At 44.1% G+C, this 14017-nt stretch overlaps 1 protein-coding gene across 5 annotated transcripts in view; it reads right to left on the reverse strand.

Annotated features, from left to right (window-relative positions):
• The window catches only part of LOC126523500 (WD repeat and coiled-coil-containing protein-like), a 78483-nt gene that overhangs the window by 33869 nt on the left and 30597 nt on the right, over positions 1-14017 (reverse strand). For all 5 annotated transcript variants that reach the window (XM_050172110.3, XM_050172107.3, XM_050172109.3 and 2 more), the window contains exons 5-7: positions 3274-3346; positions 1021-1085; positions 360-516 (exon numbers count right to left, since the gene is read on the reverse strand). In XM_050172110.3, the coding sequence (XP_050028067.2) occupies positions 360-516; positions 1021-1085; positions 3274-3346 (295 nt within the window). The remainder of the gene's footprint in view (positions 1-359; positions 517-1020; positions 1086-3273; positions 3347-14017) is intronic.

The raw sequence follows: 14017 nt of genomic DNA on the forward strand, positions 1-14017 counted from the left end.
AAAGAAGCGTGAGAGAGGAGACCGGCTGTCGCATGGCGCATTTTTCAGTGTTTGCATGCACTGGCACGCCGTGCATTTTGGAGGTCACGCGCAGGCTTTGCGGTGACAGCACTAGATGATGCCGAGTGTTCTTGGAGAAGCGTGAAAGAGGAGTTCCACTGCACTACGTGCCTCATACATAACTTGTTTCAGCAGTGGCGATACCTTGTGTCATTATATTGATTTAATGCTAACGCATTACCCTAGACAGTCATCGAGAGATTGGCCCTGCCGCAATTTTTTGTTGCAGCCAACACCCTTTTGACACTAGTACCGCAACGGTGTGGCAACTAAGAGACCCTGGCGGAAGGAGGACCGACCTCAGTGGCCGCATGGATGTTGAGCAGGGTCTCCAGGGGCCCCCGAGTCTGGTCCATGAGGTAGCGCTCCGAGCGGCTCCTCACTACCATGCTGTCCAGGGGAAGCTCCACCGTGCACACAAACCGGTCCCCGTCCAGTCCCTCGATACAGCACACCCTGCATGTGATTGGCATTAGTGGCATTTCGATGTGACAGAGAAAGGCAGCACCTGTGAGCAAGTACAGTGAAACACTGCATTTGTGCGCGCTGTTGCAAAAGGTCAAGTGACCACAGATGAAGCCAACAAATTTTTCAGGGAGTGGCACGCCAGCTCCTCTAACTATATATACATACATATATATATATATATATATATATATATATATATATATATATATATATATATATATATATATATATATATATATATATATATATATATATACATATCATAAAATATTTGTTAGACATCAGAGAACATGAGAAAACAGCAGTCTATGTTTTTTGTTGACAAGCCAACAGATGCTATCAAACATTAAAGAAACTACCATTTAAGGAGAGGCCAACTATGATGGCCGAGCAGTGCAGCGATATAACCGCTGCCTGTATTCATTTGTTGTGTTACGACTGTTGACAACCCCGGCTCACAAACAAAGCTTTGCATAAACTCCTTGCACTTGCCTTTCCAGTCCGAGAATGACCTCCATTTCCGTCTGCTCGATGTCGGAACATGGTATGCTGTAAAACTGCAGCGAGAAAAAGGCACGAAAGATGTGGATAAGGAAAGTGTGCCGGAATAGTTCTGAGCGCTCCTGAAGTCTCACGTTCTCATATGCATTAGTTCAAGCTGGAGAAGAGAAAGCATGGGCATCTTATTCACAAAAGCAAAATAAGACAAAATGCACCAATGTGTTAAATCTTGAGTTATTTTTCTACTTTTCTCGTTCACATTTGGGAAGATGCAGAACCATCGCACATGCTACACTGATTCAGTATCTGTTCCGAGAAGCCAAAAGCATTGTCAGGTGCTGCTGGACTACTTGGTGCAGTATAGACACATGCAGAAGCTCATCCTCCTGTAGCTCATCCACTTCATTGCCACAGAAAGCTGTTCGTGAGTACACGTGGTTCTGGACTTGCTTGCTGGTAATTAACTACCTAAATTAATACGTAACTTGCAGCACAAGAGATGCTTGACGTCTGGCAACCACAAAAGGAATTGCATTTCTTAGTTTTCTTTGTTAGCCCTTTGGGTGCCAAGTGTTTCAAATGTTTCAAGTGTTGGCACCTGCTGTGTGCTGAAATTTTCGTCTATAACACATAACAGGCTTTAAATTCAAATCCTATTTGTCAGCTATATGTTGCTGAACATTTTACAAATACTTTTAATAAAGATATTTTCATAAAAATTAAGACATGCTAATTGATTATGTTAATTAGGATAATCAGTTTTCACAGCCCACATTACCCCTTCAAAGCTGTCATTGCCACTTGATCAATGTCCTCTAAATCAGAGTTCATAAGAAGTTCTTGAATTTGTGCATCGTTCAAAAAAATGTGCAGCCCTTTTGTGTTGGTGAGCAATTCAAACAGATAAGACAAGCTTTGTCATGCCATTTGTTTTATAGCTAGGTCTGCCATACAATATTAGTTTAACCAACCTTTGTGTAGCTGGCACAACCAGTCTATCAATTTTTCACATTTGCAAATTGTGCATTCGCGGTGTGCATTGGTGCCCAGACGAGTATGCTGGGGCACGGCACTTAAAGGGTTAAACTGTGCACACAGATGTGCCTGTTCAATGGTAGATGTCACATGACTTTAGCCTGTCATAGCCTGCCTACTGAAACATAGCAGGACTGACACATATTGTATTTTCTGGGGACAATAAGAAGGAAAAACACACATCACCGCATTCACACACATTATAAACATTTCTCTTGCTCCATTGTCCTTACTTGTCACGCAACATGTAGCAGAATGTAGTTACTGCAAACATCACTTACAGTGCGTACATAGACAGAGGGACTGAAAGAATGATGAAGACAAGCACCAACTAGCCGAATACCAACTAGCCCATACCCAAACCCTGCTTCAGTGTAGTTACTGCACATACATTGCGTATTTTTCTGAGTTTAGTGAAAAATTCACAATTCTGTAAAATAGTGGGATTATGTAGACATAAACTGGGGCACTTATTGTACTGTACTTCTGCAGAAACAAACTCTCTGATGGATTGACTGCATTGGTTGGTGGGGCTTAACCCTTTCCATGCCACGCTATAATTCCAAATTCTAACCAAAAATGGCCAAATTATCTTTGAGAACCCTAGTTGCCAAAATGTAGCACTTTTTAAAAAAGAATAAATTCGCTTCTGCTTGCACTGCCCCATGGATTGCATGCTGCCATCTACCAAACGGATGAAAAAGCATGAGCCTTGTCCATGGCATTGCTAGAAAATGTAAAGTACCGTTGACGAGCTGAGCTCCTCCTTGGGCCATTTTTACCAGAAACATGTGGATAAACCCAGTTCTGCTAAGTTACAGAAGAGGTTAATATTCCAAGTTTTGTTTTCCTGCATTTCTTTTTTGTTCTGTTTCTCCTGTGTTTGGCAATAAACATGCAGCATAAGGTGGCCCGTCCGCTATAGAAACGAGAAGCGACACAATTAATGAGTTGATAGCCAGCGTCGTGCTCCTGTCATTCTTGCGTGTTTCTCTATCCCTGTTTTTTTGCCTTGTTGTTAATTATGAACCAGTACTATACCATATAATGACTAGCCCAGTTTACGATTATATGAAATGCTTGTAATAACTTGCCAGTCATCACTGTCACCATTTCGCAACTTAGCCACAACTGTACCCTTGAAGAAGAAGTTCAGAACACACAGCATACCATGCAGTCTTGCTGGGAGGTGGAGTGATCGAAACTCACCATAAGAGTTGACTCCGTCGCCAAGATAAGCCTCTTGCCATTTTTGCTCCAGGTACCACACACAAACCGAGACCTGCAACAAGACGACGTCGGATTAGCAACAACTCGCTTGCACTGTTTCAAACACAGATCACAACTTTTACAACTTGCCTAGCAGTGTTCTGCTGCTAATGCCCCTGTGCCATTGCCAGCTGAACAGATTGATTGTGAAAAGATAAGCTGGGTACAACTGGCATGTCCACCTACTCTCCTTCAGGCACTTAGTAGGTTTTAGTGGATATTTTCTGTGGACAGAAACAGGGACAGCACAGGAGAAAATCCATTCTGTTCCTTTCTTAATCTTTCTTAAAAGTGCTCAAAACCCCAAATGATGTCAACCTTCCAAGCAGCACAGCAGCCAGTTCCTGTGCCTGAGAGGTGGGAGTGGTTTCTGTCTTTCAATGCACTGTACAGCTACAGATCTGTAAGCAAGTGACGCTAAACTATGAATAAGACTAGTATAGATACTATTGATAGTTGAGTCATTATCAAAATGTCAATAGTGCACTGTCAATAATACTATTAACTGTGCACTACTGATATCAATACGTAGTACTGTTGGGCGAACTGTCGATATACCAGTCAACAGTTAACTATCGATAATGTAAAATCACACAACGTAGCGCACGTAAACACTGCAACGTCAACTTGGTGACATTTCCCTTTTCCCAATACTATAAACTGAGTGTTAATGATGGTCAGTTATCTGAAAACTTATTGTGATATCATTAGCCAAGATTTTCAAAACCAGTGATGACACTGTTAACAGCGAACTGCCATAATATTATTGTAGTGAACAGTACTCATAGAGCCCCGACGATGGTAGCCGCATCATCAACGCAGCCATCCATTTAATAAATAGCAATCCTTTGTGGGCTGTCTGTTCCTACAAGTTGGTGATCACGGACGTGATACCATATCGCTATGGTATATGTCTACCAAGTTTCTTCTCGACGCCATGGAACCAACCGCCGAACAATGACGTCTCAAAAAAAATGGAACATCATCTGTTGCTGCACTGAAACTTCAAGATTTCTGGCCCTCGGACTGTGAACTCTGGTTTATCCACATCAAGGCACAGTTTCGCCATCACCGAGTCACATCTTAGGTGACCAAGTATGACAACGTCGTGAGTGCGCTTAACCTGGCCACTGCAGCTTTGGTCCGTAACATTTTGCCACCTCCTCTGCCCGATAATCAGTACGATACCCTTAAGCAGATGTTACTATGGTGCACCACCGACTCTGAGTCGTGGCGGATTCAACAGCTCCTCTCATCGGCGGAACTTGGTGACAGATAACCAACTGAGCTGCTTTGCCGCATGGCACAGCTCCTGGGAACAGACTCGAAAATCCTTCGGGAGCTCTTCTTACAGCATCTACCGAACCAGGTATGCATGAATTTATGTGCCTCACCTACTACTACATCTGTCGAGTCCTTAGCGACGATGGCAGACCAGATTATGGATTCTTTCCACCTTGTGATGTCCACTGTTGACTGTTGTACTGCACCCATTGCAACACTACCCCAGCTACAGCAGCACTTTGACGAACCCGACAGTTCAAGCGCACACCTTGCTGCGCAAGTAGAGGAGCTAACTAACCAGTTGCCTTACGCTTTCGTGCGAACAACTATCAGCAGCCTGCATGACCAAAACGTGTCAGGCCCTTCGTCTTCCTTTATTTGTTGGTATCACACCAGATATGGCACTCGCGCACTGCAGTGCCGTCCGCCTTGCAACTCTCCAGGCCAATCACTGATGGCGGCTAGTGCTACTGGCCCTACATCAAGCTGTCTCTTCTACGTCACCGACCGTGTCACAAAAGTTCGCTATCTTGTAGACACTGGTGCGGAAATTTGTGTCTTTCCTTCTACTGTTCAAGACTGCAGAAGACATCGCCATGACATGTCTTTTCTCACTGCCATCAACTGCCGTCCAGCATTAAAATCTACAATTAGAACTCTGTCACTCTTGACCTTGGTCTGCGACACCCTTTTCAATGGCTATTCACCGCTGCTGACGTCTGCGGGCCAATCATCGGTGCTGATTTTCTGTGGAAGTTTAACCTTCTCGTCGACCTTCACAACTGTTGCCTTCGTGACTCCTAAACAAACCCGTCCGTACAAGATATCACCACGTCTGCACCACCTTTGCGTCTTGTACAAGTACACACCCAGATACCGAAACCATGGTTTACCATCCTGCTGGAATTTCCAGAGCTGTTCGAACCACCCTCGCCACATCGTCCAATACTGCACAATCAGGGTCCTAGCTGGGCGGAGGGGGAGGGGGGGGCTTATGGGGCTTCAGCACCCCGCCCCAAAATTTTTTCATGCTGTCCATACACCGCTGACCAAAGCAACCCCCGGCGCCGGAAATAATTCTGAATTTTGTCTAGCATGTCTTTTTCATGCTCGAAAAGGCACTTCACCACGAAAATTACGAACTCAGGCTGGATTTCGTGGCAACACCCATGCACCGGGAGTCACATAACGCAAGCAGCCCCATCCAAGCACATAGTTTCAAGGGCGTTTTGATGGCAGACGTGATGGCTCACTGTGGCATCTTGCGGAGGCTACAGAATCTACGGAGCGCATGGATGTCAATTCCGAAACTTTATGGGTATAAAGTTCTCATAAACTTTTGATGTGAAAGGTTCATTAACATTTCCAAAGTTGTGCTTTAGATTTTCAATTGCGGAACTTTGTGGGTTTAGTGTTCGTATAAATATGTGAGCCTACCCATCCTGTGCAATAATGGTTCGGGTCGTTATTTGCGAGGCATGCACATAGCACACAGGCATCTCTCATTTACAAAAGTGACACGCAGGTGTGAGGATAAATGTTTTTTAATGCTCTCATACACTGGGTTGAACATGGTTGCTTGACTTAATGGGCACTCCAGAAGTTGAGCAGCATGGTGCCCTGAGGTTTTTGATAGCTGAAGGTATTTTCCAAAAAGAAATTAGTCGCCGTATGGCTGCCACGTACCTTGAACTTTGCATTTCATTGGCCACTGTGAAGCGTTCGAGAAAACGGGTCAAAGAAGGACGTGAAAGTTGCAAAGACGATCCGAGACCGAGCCAAAGCCATCGTGCAATAACCCCTAACAAAATTGCAAAGGTTGATAAGCTGATGAGACAAGAACGGAGGATAAGCATTGATGAACTGGCAGAGCGTGCGAACATCAGTCACAGTTCGGTTCAAGCCATAGTTCATGAACATCTCGGTTATCGGCTCTTGTATGTGCAATGGTAGCCCAAGATTTTGAACCACCACCAGAAGATGCAGAAGTTCAGCGCTGCCTTGACTCATCTGATCCGGTATCACAATGAGGATGACGACTTCTTGTCTGCAATTGTGATCGGGGACGAACCATGGTGCCACTACTACAAGCCTAAAACATGACGGCAAAGCTTACAGTGGAAACGTTCGAATTCACCACCCCCAAAGAAAGGAAAGGCCGTCATTTCTGCCGGAAAGGTGTTGTCGACTTTTTTTTTTTTGATCGTCAGGGGCCATTACTGATAGAACTTGCTAAATCTTAAGAGACTATCAATTCTTTTCGTCATTGTGAAATGCCGGATCGGCTGCGTGCCACAATCAAGATCAAACTACGTGGAAAATTGATGAATGGGGTCATCTTGTTCCATGACAATGCCGTCACTACGTCGCTGATGTGGTTAATACAAAACTGGCAATGTTCAAGTGGGAAACGCTGCAACATCTGCCATACAGCTCAGACCTGTCGTCTTGCGACTTCCACATTTTTGGACAACCGAAAAAACAGTTCAAGGGAACCAGATTCGGGTTGGATGATGACGTGAAAGAGTCAGTTGCAGACTTTTTATAGCAGCAACCCAAGGAGTTTAATGGGACAGGAATTGCACGACTCGTTAGACAATGGAACAAATGTCTAAATGCTCATGGAGACTACTTTTAAATGAAGCACTCCGTTTGTCATAATATTTGCATTAGCTCACTTTCATTTGACTCGCCCTCATATATTTTGCAGAACTCCTGCTTTTTATACGTGCTCTCTGTTGTGACTGTATTTCGGTGCAATTACTCGCAATAGGCGACCGGTGACAGCTGTTCCTGCATAATACATTGGAACAAATGACAGCGTTATTGAGATTTTTCACTGACCGTTGCGTATGTAGAAGAATCTAAACAAGTTTCTTGAATGACAAAGTTTCATTGACATATTTGACCTCAACTTAATAATTTCATGGCCTTTACGTTTTTCATATCAGCGGCATGCACTGCTTTGCTGGTTTCGAACTGATACAGTTCTAAAGCTTGTGTGGTATTTTCTTTCCTCACTAAATAGACAAAAAACATGGAAGCATTGATATCAGTTATTTTGGGCACAATTTTTGGCACATACAAGTATATTCTTTTATGAAAAAATACATATTTTATTTGTTTTGACAGTGCGTAGCATTCAAGAATTCGATTGCACCATCTTTGGCAATGGCAATCAAGTTATTATGCATGTATTTGATCCCCAGACAAATTGTTTAAGAGGAAGCTCTAGCTCAGGCCCAACTCCGACGCAGCCTATTCAAATACATGTAAAATGCAAAGTGCTTTTCTGTGATAACCCCTGGATCGCTTTTACTGAAATTTGTTAAAATTGAGAAAGTTAAATTCTAGTGTCTGTTGGAAGTGGAATGTTGATTTAGGGCCTGAACATTGTTTAAAATATTTTGAAAAACTCGAAAGTTCCAAGAAAATAGAAGCACGACGTTTACAAACTAATAGCTCTGCATCAAGAACACATGTCACTGTTCTGCAAACGGCATCTATTATAACAGGCAAAGCAGACAAATTTGGGGTGTCAATTCGTATGTTACGTGAATTGGTTATGTTGTGTACAAGGATTCTGCGAAAGCCGTATTTCCATAATCCTAAACTTCTTGAGATTCATGTGTGACATAGCAATTTTGTCCGCTGTAAATGTATTACATGTATTAGGTGGAATTGACAGAATTGTGATACAGTCGATCCCGGATATATCAAACTTGAAGGGGATCACGAAATAGTTTAATATATTGATAATTCGAAATATAATATATGCATGTCAAATGATTCTCTAACGACTCCACACATCTCAAGGCAGTTTCCCGATGTCATAACTAATGGGAAGCTACCGATCTGTGCCTCCAAGGCACGTAAAAAAACAAAAACACAGCGCGATGACCATAGCACTTTGTTTCGGAAGAAAAATATCTGTGACCTTTGCTTACTTTTTTTTCTGCACCATCAAGTTCATTAAGCTGTCCTCAAGCTTGTTGACAGTGTCCAAATGAGAAAGGCCAGTTCCTTCCATTGTGCCACAACAGAGGCGAATGATGCTGAAAGCTGATGCAAGTTCAGCTGCAGTACATGGTGGTTGGTCCTCTTCATCGGAACCTTAGCCGCTGCTCGAGTCTGCATCCTCGTCACCCATGATGTCAGCCACAATCTCCACATCAGCGCGATCCACTACAGCTTGCACGCCGTCGCCAGCGCTGACGAAATCGCGTGCTGTAACCGCCTGGGATGCCGCCTGGGAATGCAGAGAGCTCGCGAAATTCGCTGTCCAGGCATCCAGCATCATCGTCTTCACAGTCAAGACATCCGTCGTCTGCAGCTACCACAAAGCCTGCTTTGCAGAAGCAGTTCACAATTGTGTTTTTCTTCACGTCGTTCCAAGCACCAGCCAGCATTTGAATGGCTCCAAGGAGGTCCACCTTGAGTTCAATTCCTAATCGAAGGTTGATTAGGAGCCTCTGCGCCAGTCGTCATCTGTACCCAACCTTAAACGCTTTCACAATGCCTTGGTCAAGAGGCTGAAGTATGTTCTTGGCACGTGTCTCCAAAAACCAGGCGTACAATGCCTTCTCGACCTTGTCAAAGGTTGGGACGCGCACACGACACGCTCCAGGGCGACTGGACTGCACTGCCTTCAGCTTAACATCGGTTTTGTTCTTGAGGATCGTACTCAGGGTGTTGCGACGAATTCCGAACGCTGCGGCGACCGACGACTTTTTCTCGCCAGCCTCCACCCGCCGAATGATGTCCGCCTTTGTTGAAAAATCAAAATTCTTGTGTTTTTTCGCGGCCATGGCTCCAGAACATGTGCCAAAAGCGGAAAGAAAAATGCACTGCACCACACGAGTCTCAAGCCTTCATGTTGGCCTCGTGAATAAAAGGAACAAAGCGAATCGACAGACACACCACTCCGCGTCTCCGCACTACCACAAGCCCAAGCTGCACTGACCTCGTTCGTCTTGCTGTGCCAGCAGTGTCAGCCAACCAAAACACAGGAAACGGGCACCTGCGGTCAGCGTGGTTTCTCCCTCCCGCTTCCCTTTCACACCCAATCGCACTCCAAGTGCTCCTCGTCACGTGCCTTTTACCCACACGCCCCTTTCTCAGAGTGCGGGGCGGCGTGCGTGAGATCGCGGGAACATCGTGAGATCTTCGTGAGGAGAAGCGCACTTGCGGGGGTGGGATGCGATGGGAGAAGCGCACTTGCAGGAGTGGGGTATAGACGGAGAAGCGCACTTGCCGGGGCGCAGCTCAGCACGGAGTTCGATACATCCATATGCCGGTGCACGGGAGTTCTATATACGCGAATAATAGCGCTATACTTTTGCACGGGATTCCCAAGGGGATTTTTCAACTGTTCGATATAGGCAATAATTCGATATATCCGGGTTCGATATATCTGGGATCGACTGTATCATTTTTGATTGCTGAATTAGATCTTTAAGCTTGATAGTTTCGTTTTCTGAAGATTTTCGATTTTGGTCAATTTTTAATAAAGAATTGACAACCTAAATGAAAAATTCGAAACCAACAGTCACTAGAATTTAAGTTTTTCTTTTAAATGCAAGAACCCTCGTCAAATTTGGTGCATTGGTTGCTGAGAAAAACGAATTCTCCTTCTACATGTATTTAGATACGAGCACCCGAGCCAAAGCTTCCTCTTTAGGAGGAGGCCGTGCTGCAATGTGATTGATTGATGGATATTGTTTCTTGGCGCAAGGGCCAGGAATGGCCAAAGAGCGCCATGACATTTGGCGATGAATGGCAATGAGTATCGATGAATATGGCGGTAATCGAGTGGCTGTATATTGGCCTAAAATGTTCGCTGTAAATGGTGTAAAATATGTATCTATTCAAATAATGTCAATGAAAAGTGAGTCCTATGGTTGTAAAAGTACGTTGTGAAGGATTAGATACTAAAGCATGTTAATTTATAGCAGCACCAGTGCCTCTGCGGAGCCCTTCGGTGCAAGGGCTGCGAGGCATGTGCTCTGTAAGTGATTTCATTGCAGCTACAGCCTCTAAGCAGAGGCTGTGCTACAAATAGCCTGGCCAAATGATTTCTGTGGTAGTAGTTTCTTCTAAGAACTTGAGCACTGATTTAAAATTAAATAGAAGGTCATTGCCTAAAAAGAAGACTGGGTGTAGAGGTATATTATGACAGTATAAGGAAGGGAAGAACTTTTTTCTCTCCTCTTCCAATAATGGGCACTGAATGAGAACATGAAGGACTGTAAGTCTACTTCCACACCTCGTGCATGTCGGAGGGTTAGTTCCAGTTAGAATATACGAGTGAGTGCTATAGGTGTGCCCAATTCTTAACCTACAGAGCAGTACTTCCTGATGTGTTGTTTTCTCAGAGATCCAGTTTCCTATTTTTGGTTTGATTAGGTGCAGTTTGTTGGATACCTGAGTGTCCCATTGCCGCTGCCAATATTTCCATAGTTTATGCTATAAAAATGGCTTAGGGTCTGTGTAGAGTACAGGTATATTAATGCTTGCATCACAAAAAGGTACGGATGTAGCCCTTTCGTCAGCGCTACATTGCCCTCTAGGCCTCTATGGCCAGGCACCCAACAAAGAACAATCATTTGGTTAGACATGTATGCTGAACATAGAAGGTTGTAGACTTCATTCAGGATAGAGTTCTTGTGTTTTCGTAGACTTGATATGCAACTAACTATGCTTAATGAGTCTGTGAATATGACAGCCTTTGTTATACTTGTTTGTTTTATATGTTTCACAGCAGAGAGGATTGCGTATGCCTCCGCTGTGAAAATGCTGGTGTTTGGATTTAATGCACCGGACGTTGAAAATGAAGGTCCGAGCGCTGCACAAGCTACACCATAAGTAGACTTTAAAGCGTCTGTATAAAACTCCGCGCAGGAGTACTTCGCCTGGAGTTCGAGAAAATGTGAATGTATATGCACCTCAGGCGCATGTTTTGTTATTGCGACGAAAGACATATCACACTGGATAGTCTGCCATTCCCAAGGTGGTGCAAGATTAGTAGGAGTCATTAGGACTGTTTCTCTATGTTGAATACCGGTTTCATTAGCCAGTTGTTCTAAGCCCACAGACAGAGGAGCTCGAACAGATGGGCAGTTACGGTGAAGCCTTGCAGAGGAAAAGTCAAGTACAGTTGAGTAGCACGGATGTTCGTTATTCGATTTACATTTTTAAATGTAAATGTAAAATGTTTTTTTAATGTTCTGCGTAGGTGTAAGGACCATTCGTTCGCTTCGACATACAGACTTTCCACAGGGCTTGTCCTAAATGTGCCTGTTGGCAGCTGTATACCTAGATTGTGGACTGGGTCGAGAATTTTGAGAGCACTGTCCGATGCGGATTGGTACACCACGGCTGCGTAGTCGAGGCGTGATCATACAAGGCTCTTCATACAAGCTCGAGGCGTGATCATACAAGCTCATATATAGGCTAAGCAAACACCTCCTCCTGTCACTGCCCCAGTTTGTTCAAGAAAGTAGCTTCAGCAGGTTCATTGTCTTCAGGCACTGCACTTTAAGATATTTCAAGTGCGGAATAAAATTAAGTTTTGTGTCCAAGATAATACCTAAAAATTTGTGTTCAAGGCTGACCGATAGTCGTTCTCCATTAAGGTCAATGGCGGGTTCCGGTGACATGCCTCTCTTGTTTAAGAAGAGAACACATGTGCTTTTTTGGGGGTTAAATTTAAAACCATTTTCTTCTGACCACTTTGAGAGTTTGTCTAGGCCAAGCTGTAGCTGTCTCTCGCAGATGCTAAGATTGCACGACCTAAAAGCTATCTGTACATCGTCCAGATAGAACGAGTAAAAGAGTGTGCGAGGTATGATGGTATGTAAGGAGTTCATTTTCACAATAAAGAGTGTACAGCTCGGCACTCCACCCTGCGGTACACCTGTCTCCTATGAGAATGATCGAGACTGCACATTGCCAACTCTAACGCGAAATGTTCTGCCAGACAGGTAGCTCTCAATAATGGTCAGCAAGTTGCCTTGTATACCCATTCCAGAAAGATCCCGAAGGATCCCAAAGTGCCACATAGTGTCATATGCCCTTTCCATATCAAGGAATACAGATACGACAAGCTGTTTGTGGATAAAGGCTTCACGGATGTACATTTCCATGCGGACAAGCTGGTCTGTCGTCGACCTACCTTCCCTGAAACCACATTGGTATGGGTCTAATATTTTGTTGATTTCAAGATAGTCGAGCAAGCGTTTATTCACCATCCTTTCAAAGAGTTTGCATAGGCAGCTTGTCAACGCTATCGGCCTATAACTGTTTGCCAAGGAAGGGTCCTTACCCTGTTTCAGAATGGGAATTATAATGGCCTGTTTCCAGACAGAGGGAATCTGGCCGGAAGACCATATACCATTGTAAAGAAAAAAGATGGGTTTTTTGTGTTCCAGATGGCAAGTGCTTTAACATTTCATATATTATGCGGTCGGAGCCTGGGGTAGGTTTCTTGTAGCCGTTTAGTGCTGCTTGAAACTCTGCTATGCCAAATGGTCTATTGTATACCTCACATTTTGCACTTTTTCGTACTAATGGCTGCCATTCTATTCGTGTTTTTTGTCTTTGAAATGTGTCAGAGTAGTGCGACGAACTGGATATGCATTCAAAATGTGTGCCTAGAAAGTTCGCCTGGTCATCCATAGTATCTGCCTGTGTATTTACTAAGGGTAGCGAGTAAGGTTGTCGACCTTTTATTCTGTACACTCTATTCCAGACCTTTGTCTCATCCGTGTAAGAGTTAATTCCTGATATATATTTTTGACAACTCTCTCTTCTAGCTTGTCGGCGCGTTCTCCTTCCCTGAGATTTGACATGCTTGAAATTAACAAGGTTTTCTGCAGTCGGAGAATCGCGGAGAAACCCCCATGCTTTGTTGTGCTTTTTACGCGCGTTACGACACTCCTCGTTCCACCACGGAACACGGCGCTTTTTAGATGATCCCTTTGTTTCTGGGATACATTTGGTCGCGGCATCAATCAGAAAAAAGGTGAAGTATTCAACCGCAATGTCCAGGCTTAGAGCAGAAATGTCAGCCCACGATATGTGAGTAATCTTTTGGAACTGTTCCCAGTCGACTGAATCAGTTTTCCACCGAGGAAACTGTGGGAGACATTCATTCATCTTCGGAGTACACAGAACTATTGGGAAATTGTCGCTCCCGTGTGTATTTCTAATAACGCTCCATTTAAGATCAGGTAAAAAGGTGGGAGATGCAATACTGAGGTCTATAGAAGAATAGGTATTATGTGCAGTGTTATAATATGTAGGTGCCTTACTATTCAAAAGACATGCACCAGAAGAAAAGAGAGACTGTTCAATCAGTCGACCTCGCACATCGCAATGAGAGTCACCCCATAGGTTGCTG

Source organism: Dermacentor andersoni, chromosome 6 (assembly GCF_023375885.2).
Source record: "Dermacentor andersoni chromosome 6, qqDerAnde1_hic_scaffold, whole genome shotgun sequence".
In the NCBI taxonomy this organism is placed as follows: domain Eukaryota; kingdom Metazoa; phylum Arthropoda; class Arachnida; order Ixodida; family Ixodidae; genus Dermacentor; species Dermacentor andersoni.